Below are 8,467 nucleotides of genomic sequence, written 5' to 3' on the forward strand. Positions count from 1 at the left end.
TTGAGGGAAGGTTCTTCATTTAATTAGGGCTTGTCTTTGGTTTGATTCAATACTCAATACCACCTTTTGATTTTAAAATTTTTTTTTTTTAAATTATTCCACGTTACTAAACCTTCTCATCCACATTTAAATTGATTTTTTTTTTTTGAAAAGCAAAATAATATTTATATATGGCACTAGGGGTGCCATGAACCCTATATACAAGTAAAAAGCTAGGTTATATATAATATTATCAATCTGTCTAATTACATTTCTGATTTTGAAAAATCAAAACGCAAAAAAAATATTAATGGAGTACTTATTTTGCAAATGATTGTTTAAGAAACTCTATTTTTTTTCTATAACAGAAAACGCAGAACCTTTAATTCACAAGTTTCGTTACCCTTAAAACTATTATTTAAAAACTTCAAAATATTTAATGAAAAGTGTACAATATTTTTAATACATTTACAATTCATAAACAAAATTATTTTTCATTTTTGAATCCTCAACAAATAACTGACTAACGAATTAAAAAACAGAAATTAATTAATTATATTCAAAAAAAAATGTAAAGGAATTTAAAAACGATTCCTTAATTCTTTGAATAATATTTTAACAGCAAACAAATTAAACGTGATATGAAGAGAAATCACAGCAATCCTACACATTATTTATCGTGGTAAAAGTGAGAAAATGCATAAGAAAGTCAATGTAAAACGGTGCATGTTGAGAAAACAAACTCCATTAACTACTCACCAAGGCAGAAGAATAAAGAATTCAAATCCCAAATGTTTTTAGGAGTATTGTTTGTTGTTGTTCCATGACATTTTAAAAATGCATTAACTGTCTTATTTAATGCCTTACCTACATTTCCATATATTCAGTAAATTCGGTAATCCAGGCATGGAAATATCAAAATGCATTAACTGTCTTATTTAATGCCTTACCTACATTTCCACAGAAGTAGCAGTTTTGTGTCATTTAATGCACCTTCTTCCTCACCATCTCTTCTTCCTTTGCAACCTGTAAACACCTTCAATCCTTCATCTCTTACAAAATGGACCATAGCCTCAGTTGTGATCTATTATTATGACGGTTTCATGATTCCAGAAGAGTTGAAATCACTTGATGACTTTTCTTGGTATTTTTGTCTCTCTTACCAAACAAGCATCAACATTGGAATCTTCTCTTGTAAGCATCCAAAGAGGACAGAAGATCCAATGAAGTTTCTTGCTATTTGTGTTGCTGATTGTTGCCTTCTTATGCATACAAACCCAAAATGAAGATTCTGATTTGGCTAGCTATTTTGCATCCAACAACAACAAAGGCCTTATTCCACTAGTTATTTTACATCCCCACCACTTTATTTTTTAATTTTTTTGGCCTCTTTCCCCTTCCTTCCTAGTTATCCATGGAAATTGTGAAAAATCATCAGGTAAAATTGCTTTGGTTAGTAGTTATATGAAGATTGTTAAACTTGCTTTCTCCCTTTAAACTGTGTTTCTTGCTGACTAGTCAAAAGGTATATCCAACCAACATTATTAGTGAGGATTATATTATACATTTTTCTAAATAATATTCGGTAATGGCCATGTTGAATATGAAGCAATGGCTAGTTGGATTTGGGAGTCTAGTTAAGGTTGTGGTTTTTTCATGCTTGTGGTTGCAAGTTTCAAGTCTTGGCTCCATGTCTTCCATTGCCACCTCTTATGGAGACAAAGGGTCCGTTTTTTGTGGCTTGAAATCAGATGGATCTCACACTGTGACCTGCTATGGAATGAACTCAGCCATAATTTATGGAACACCAACGCATTTCCCGTTCCTTGGTCTAACCGGTGGCGATGGCTTTGTGTGTGGCCTTCTAATGAGTTCTAGTCAACCATATTGCTGGGGTAGCAGTGGCCATGTTGAAATGGGTGTGCCACAGCCTATGGTTAAGGGAGCACAGTACCTAGAGATCAGTGCTGGGGACTATCATGTTTGTGGATTGAGGAAACCATTGACAGGGAGACACAGGAACACTTCCTTGGTTGATTGTTGGGGCTACAACATGACCAATAACTATGTGTTTGATGGACAGGTTCAATCAATCTCAGCAGGTTCTCAATTCAATTGTGGCTTGTTTTCCCAGAATAGGACTGTGTTCTGCTGGGGAGATGAGAGTAGTAGCCCAGTTATTGATATGATCCCTCATGGCACGAGGTTCCAGAAGATCTCTGCTGGAGGGTACCATGTGTGTGGAATCTTGGAAGGGGTGAATTCTAGAGCAGTTTGTTGGGGGAGGAGCTTGTTGGATATGGGGGAAGAGGTTTCAATTTCATTGAGACAAGGACAAGGTAATAATGTTGATATGGCTCCAACGGATCCAATGCTTTCTGTGGTGGGAGGGAAGTTCCATGCATGTGGCATTAAGAGCTATGATCATGGAGTGGTTTGCTGGGGCTATAGTTTCAAAGCAGGTACCCCAGTTCCTAGAGGGATTAAGGTCTTCGTGGTTTCTGCTGGGAATTACTTTACTTGTGGAATACTTGTTGAGAAATCTCTTGTGCCTGTTTGTTGGGGTGTTGGCTTCCCTTCATCTCTTCCTTTGCCTGCCTCACCAAGAATGTGTAGGTCTACACCATGTCCTCCAAGTTACTATGAAACCCCACAAAATGGTCTTTGCAAGTCTCCAGGTTCCCATGTTTGCATGCCATGCAGTCCTTCTTGTCCTCCTGAGATGTACCAAAGAAGTGGATGCAACTTGAAATCTGACATATTATGTGAATATAATTGTTCCATCTGTTCCTCACCTGAATGCCTCTCCAATTGCTCCTCTTCCAATGATGCTGCCAGTGGCAAGAAGAGTGAAAGATTTTGGTCCATGCAGTTGCCAGTGGTTATTGCTGAGATAGCTTTTGCTGTTTTCTTAGTTAGCATTGTGTCCATAACCGCTGTGTTGTATGTTCGCTACAAGCTGAGAGATTGTCAATGTCCTTCAGTGAGAGGCTCAAATGTGAAGAAACTAAAAGGGGGTTGCTCACACCAAAAGGAGAAATGCAAGATCAGACCAGACTTGGAGGAGTTCAAGATCAGAAGGGCACAGATGTTCCCCTATGAGGAACTTGAGAGAGCAACTAGTGGATTCAAAGAAGAATCCATAGTGGGGAAGGGAAGTTTCTCTTGTGTGTTCAAGGGTGTTCTCAAAGATGGCACTGTTGTTGCTGTCAAAAGGGCCATAATGTCTCCCAACGTGCAGAAAAACTCCAAGGAGTTTCACACTGAGCTTGACTTGCTCTCTAGATTGAACCATGCACACTTGCTCAATCTACTAGGATACTGTGAAGAAGGTGGAGAGAGGCTCCTTGTTTATGAATACATGGCTCATGGCTCTTTGCATCAACACCTACATGGCAACAAAGTGATGAAAGAGCAACTTGATTGGGTGAGAAGAGTAACAATTGCAGTGCAAGCAGCACGTGGAATAGAATATTTGCATGGCTATGCATGTCCACCAGTGATCCATAGAGACATCAAGTCTTCAAACATCCTCATTGATGAAGAACACAATGCTAGAGTGGCTGATTTTGGTTTGTCACTGCTTGGTCCTGCAGATAGTAGCTCCCCTCTGGCTGAGTTGCCAGCTGGCACTCTTGGTTATCTTGACCCTGAATACTATAGGCTTCACTATCTCACAACAAAGTCTGATGTGTACAGCTTTGGTGTCCTACTTTTGGAGATTCTAAGTGGTAGAAAAGCCATAGACATGCAATATGAAGAAGGGAACATTGTTCAATGGGCAGTGCCCCTGATCAAGTCAGGAGACATAGATGCAATTTTGGACCCAGTTTTGAAACCCCCTCCTGACCTTGATGCATTGAGAAGGATAGCAAATGTGGCATGCAAAAGTGTGAGAATGAGAGGGAAAGATAGGCCCTCAATGGACAAAGTGACAACAGTTTTGGAGAGAGCTTTGGCACAGTTGATGGGAAGTCCTTGCATTGAGCAACCAATTTTGCCAACTGAAGTGGTTTTGGGAAGTAACAGATTGCACAAGAAGTCATCTCAAAGATCTTCAAACAGGTCAGAAAGTACTGATGTGGAGGATCAAAGGTTTGAGTTTAGAGCACCCTCATGGATCACTTTCCCAAGTGTGACTTCCTCTCAGAGAAGGTCAGGCTCAGAGGCTGATGTTGAGGGGAAAAACATTGCAGAAGGGAGGCATAACGTTGGAGGTGGTGGTGATGTTTTGAGAAGCCTTGAGGAAGAGATTGGTCTTGCTTCTCCTCAAGAGAGACTCTTCTTGCAACACAACTTCTAACTTGAAGAAAGTAGATGGTGTTACTGTTCACGAAATTTTTGTTTTGTTTAGTTGAGTTTCATCATATATGAATGAATGCAACTCTTACACTACTTAGTTGCTATTTCCTGAGAGTTGTGTTTTCAGAATCTTAGTGGAGCTTTCATTCTTTCATGCAGTTACACTTGGATGTAAGGTAACTATCATCTTATTTTATTGATTGTAAAGCGTATCATCTGTGTTCAATTCTATCATAACGTTGTCTTTTTTTTCTTTTTTTCTTTTCCCACTCATTTGAGAGATTCATAATTGGGTTATGATAAGATAATTGTAAGTTAGAGAAATGCTAGAAATAGTGTCTGACTCACTTTTTTATAACACTTTATTAGTTAAAATTTATTAAAAATCACAAAATTTAAAGAATGACTCTCAATGTCTCCTCACCCGCACTTAACATTGTACACTAAAAATTGAAATTAAAGCATTATTTTACGCCAGATAAAACAAAAGAAAATTAACAACAGGTAGATGACGTGGAACCAAGCTGATTGAAATGTTTGTTTCTGAAATGAGTTCTACAAGTATTTTAATTCACAATGTCCATATTGTGGTCAACCATGCATGGACTACATGATGAATGTGCAATGCTAAATGAATTTTCAATTTTATTTATTTATTTAATATAGTAAAAATTATTAATTTATGGATAACATTTCGTAAAAATATTATGTTCTCAAGATTTATAATTTTCAAATATGAAAAAAATTGTCATGCATCAAATGTCCCAAAATGTCACCTGAAAAATATTTGTTAAAGCATGATTTATTGAGATAACAGCTATACTTAAAAAAAATCTACCTAAAATAATCCACTAGAGTAGGTTAAATGGGGTAGTTGGATTTAATTTATCGGGTTGATTGTATACCCAAGAGGGTGAAATTTCACATAAAATGTGGTATTTTTCCTTGAAATACTAGCAACAAATAAACATCTTCCTATAACTAATGCTGCATATGCAAGCATCTGACTAGGAAGTTATTATTTGGTTTTCACATTGATAAAATTCTCTACATAGATTACATCCCTTAATCCAATCGAGTGGCCTAGTTTGAGTTGCATTGTTAAACCCTAATAAAAGTGTTCGTAGTAGATTTTCCCCGAAAGATTGATCAAATAACAGTCACTATAGTAACATTAATTGTTGATAATTATGATTTAGCTGTTTAATGAATTTAACACCCTCCTCCTACTAGCCAACCGGTTAAAATCCATGAGTAACTAACTCATGGTAAATAGAATTATTTCGATTGTTTCCTTTGATCATTTAATTGTTTTGATTTTAAATTCAAATTCAATTTTTTTTTTCACTTATAAGAATTGAACTTGATGTTAGAGAATTTATAACAACTCGCTCGTACTACTTAAACTCAGCTAAATTTTTAGTACTAAAATCAATCGATCAAATTTGATCCAATTCAATTTATTTCTATTTGAATTGAATTGGTTTTGATTTTAAAAAAATACAAATACTGATATAATATAAATTATTTCAACTTCCAACATCACAGTTCATATATAATTTATAACATACTATACAGTATATATTAAAATTGTAAGTTAAAGATAATTTTATAATTGTTAAAATACAAATAAAATCTTATATTATTATAATAAGAAGATAAATATAATTTTATAAAAACATATAGATTTTTTTTTATTAATATGAAGTATTTTGAAGTCTAAATGAATTATTTCATAACAATATAAAGATGTTTATAAATCTTGATAAATATATTTTTACAAAACAACACACAAACAATATCTCAAAGAACAAATAAAAAATACATAACAAATTTATAATTTATACATGCCTTAAATATATGAATGTGTAACTAATTGTAAAACAATCTTAGATATACAACAAATTAGTTCAATTTGAACCGGCGTGGGATTCAAAATTTGATATAATCCAATAAAAAAAAATCAAATTTTAATTGGTTGAATTATGGCAATCAGTATAAATTAGTCGATGAAAACCTCTAGTAAGTGGGATTCATAATATGGTTCCCATTAAATGCATTAAATGGAAGAATCAAAGTTATAGGGTGTGTTGGAAATACGAAGTCAACAAGTTGACATATTTCATTTTAGCCTAATTTTGTTTTTTTCAATTGGCACACATTCTGATGTCCTTTAGTGTGATTAATTTCAACCAACGTTTGAGGCACTAGAATGTTAAAACAATTATAATGTATGTTTGATTTATTATTTGAAAAACATTCAACAAATTTTTACACATTTCAATGCACAAAACATAGAAATAACTTTAGTGTTCTATCAGATCAAAAGCAAGTTATATTGAATTGTAACTTTTTGGCAAACACAACTGTATTGAAGTCTTAGTCTTAAATGGTGAGTCAAATAATGGTTACCTCTATTTTTATAGATTATAAACTTTATCTCTTTGTTTTAAAATAAAAATATATAATTTTTCAATTTTAAAAATATATAATTTTTCAATTTTAAAAATATAAATTTTTAAGCCTTCTCTTTGTATTAGTATAAATTTTTATCATTTACTTGTACATAAATAATATGACATATAAAGATATAATATTTAAAAATAAAAAAATATATTAATATATATATATATATATATAAATAAGAATCATTAATAAAATAAATATTAATCACTTATTAAAATACATATATGATGTTTTTTTAATATTTATTCCTACATATAATGTCAAGGACCTACACATCACTAAACAATAAATTGATAAGAGAATTAAAATTTTATATATTTAAAATAAGAAATTAAATATATCTATTTTAAAACAGAATACCTGATAAAAAAAATTTATATAAAAAAAATCCAAAAACTCATTTAATTATGGGTCACTCACACTGGTCATTCTTCTGCATTTTCTGAGAACAAAACAGCCATTGCCGATTACTCTCCAAGTAACAGTGGCGCATTACATTCATAAACAGCTATGGTGCAAATATTTTAATTATTATATTCTGAAAAAAAAAAAATATTACATAGTTATTTAATTTTAAATTATGAATGTACATATTAATATTAACAATGAACTATAATACGAATGACACCTAAATAAAAAATACATAGACATTAAAACATCTTTTGTAACAAAAAAAAAAAACTTATTTCTTTCTCATAATTACACACTTAGAATCAATTTTGTTTGCATACTTCTAATCAACATTAATTGTCAAAGTCAAATTTTTTTTTTTTAAGAACTCACACTCTTTGAAATTTTGTAAAATTACACATATATTTTTAATTTTTTCTATCCCTACAATAATTCTCTTTAATTATTTGAAAAATATTATACTACCACATCTTAGACATAACATTATCCTCTCTAATTTCCTGAAACTTCAAGAAATGTCATTGTAATTTACTCAATTTTCTAATATTAGTTATCCAATATATATATATATATATATATATATATATATATATATATATATATATATATATATATATATATTACTTTAAACTTACATTTACTTAAAATGAGTTGTATAAAATGACTTTCATTCAAAATCAAGTTTACAAATGTATATTCAGACACAGTACGGTATCTTAAAACTTGTTTTTATTTCCTTAAATATGAAGTTAATATTTTTAGTACATATAATTTTTAAAAATCTTATTTTAGTTTTCCAAGTCATGAATAATATATTTAAAAATGACATATTGAAGCAATTATATAAAATCTGCTGATTTAATATAATGTTTTCACTAATAAAAATACTAATAGGTAGATTATATAACATAATATTTCATAAATTTTCTATAGAAACACTAATAGGTAGATTACATTGGGTTTGGATGAAGCTATTATCCGACGGGTTCCCGATCCAAATATTAACGGGTTAGGTTGAGTTGGACTTGTACAAATTTAAAAAAAAAAAAAACTCAATCTAATCCAACTCAACCACAAACGACATTATCATCCTATAAAGCAAACAATGATATATTATATTGTTACAATTTTACTAACTTAAAACACAATACTCGTTACTAAATAAGAGTGATAGTGAGTATTCTAAACAAATGATCATTCAAATAATAATAATAATAATAATAATAATAATAATAATAATAATAATATTATTATTATTATTATTATTATTATTATTATATATGACTGGATTGGGTCAGGTAATGGATTA

The 8,467-nt window shown here is 31.5% G+C and overlaps 1 protein-coding gene across 1 annotated transcript; it reads left to right on the top strand.

The window, feature by feature from the left end:
• Positions 1 to 951: 951 nt before the first annotated feature.
• CR4 (crinkly4) lies at positions 952 to 4,538 on the top strand. Its single transcript, XM_020369125.3, has one exon. It carries the CDS (start codon positions 1,568 to 1,570, stop codon positions 4,280 to 4,282), a length of 2,715 nt encoding a protein of 904 aa, XP_020224714.1. The 5' UTR covers positions 952 to 1,567; the 3' UTR covers positions 4,283 to 4,538.
• The last annotated feature ends 3,929 nt before the right edge of the window (positions 4,539 to 8,467 follow it).

This window comes from Cajanus cajan, chromosome 10, assembly GCF_000230855.2.
Source record: "Cajanus cajan strain Asha chromosome 10, NIPB_CcT2T_4, whole genome shotgun sequence".
NCBI classification, from domain to species: Eukaryota; Viridiplantae; Streptophyta; class Magnoliopsida; order Fabales; family Fabaceae; genus Cajanus; species Cajanus cajan.

Coding starts and splice junctions, on each gene's coding strand:
- CR4 (XM_020369125.3), top strand. CDS start 1,568: ATGGCCATGTTGAATATGAAGCAATGGCTAGTTGGATTTGGGAGTCTA.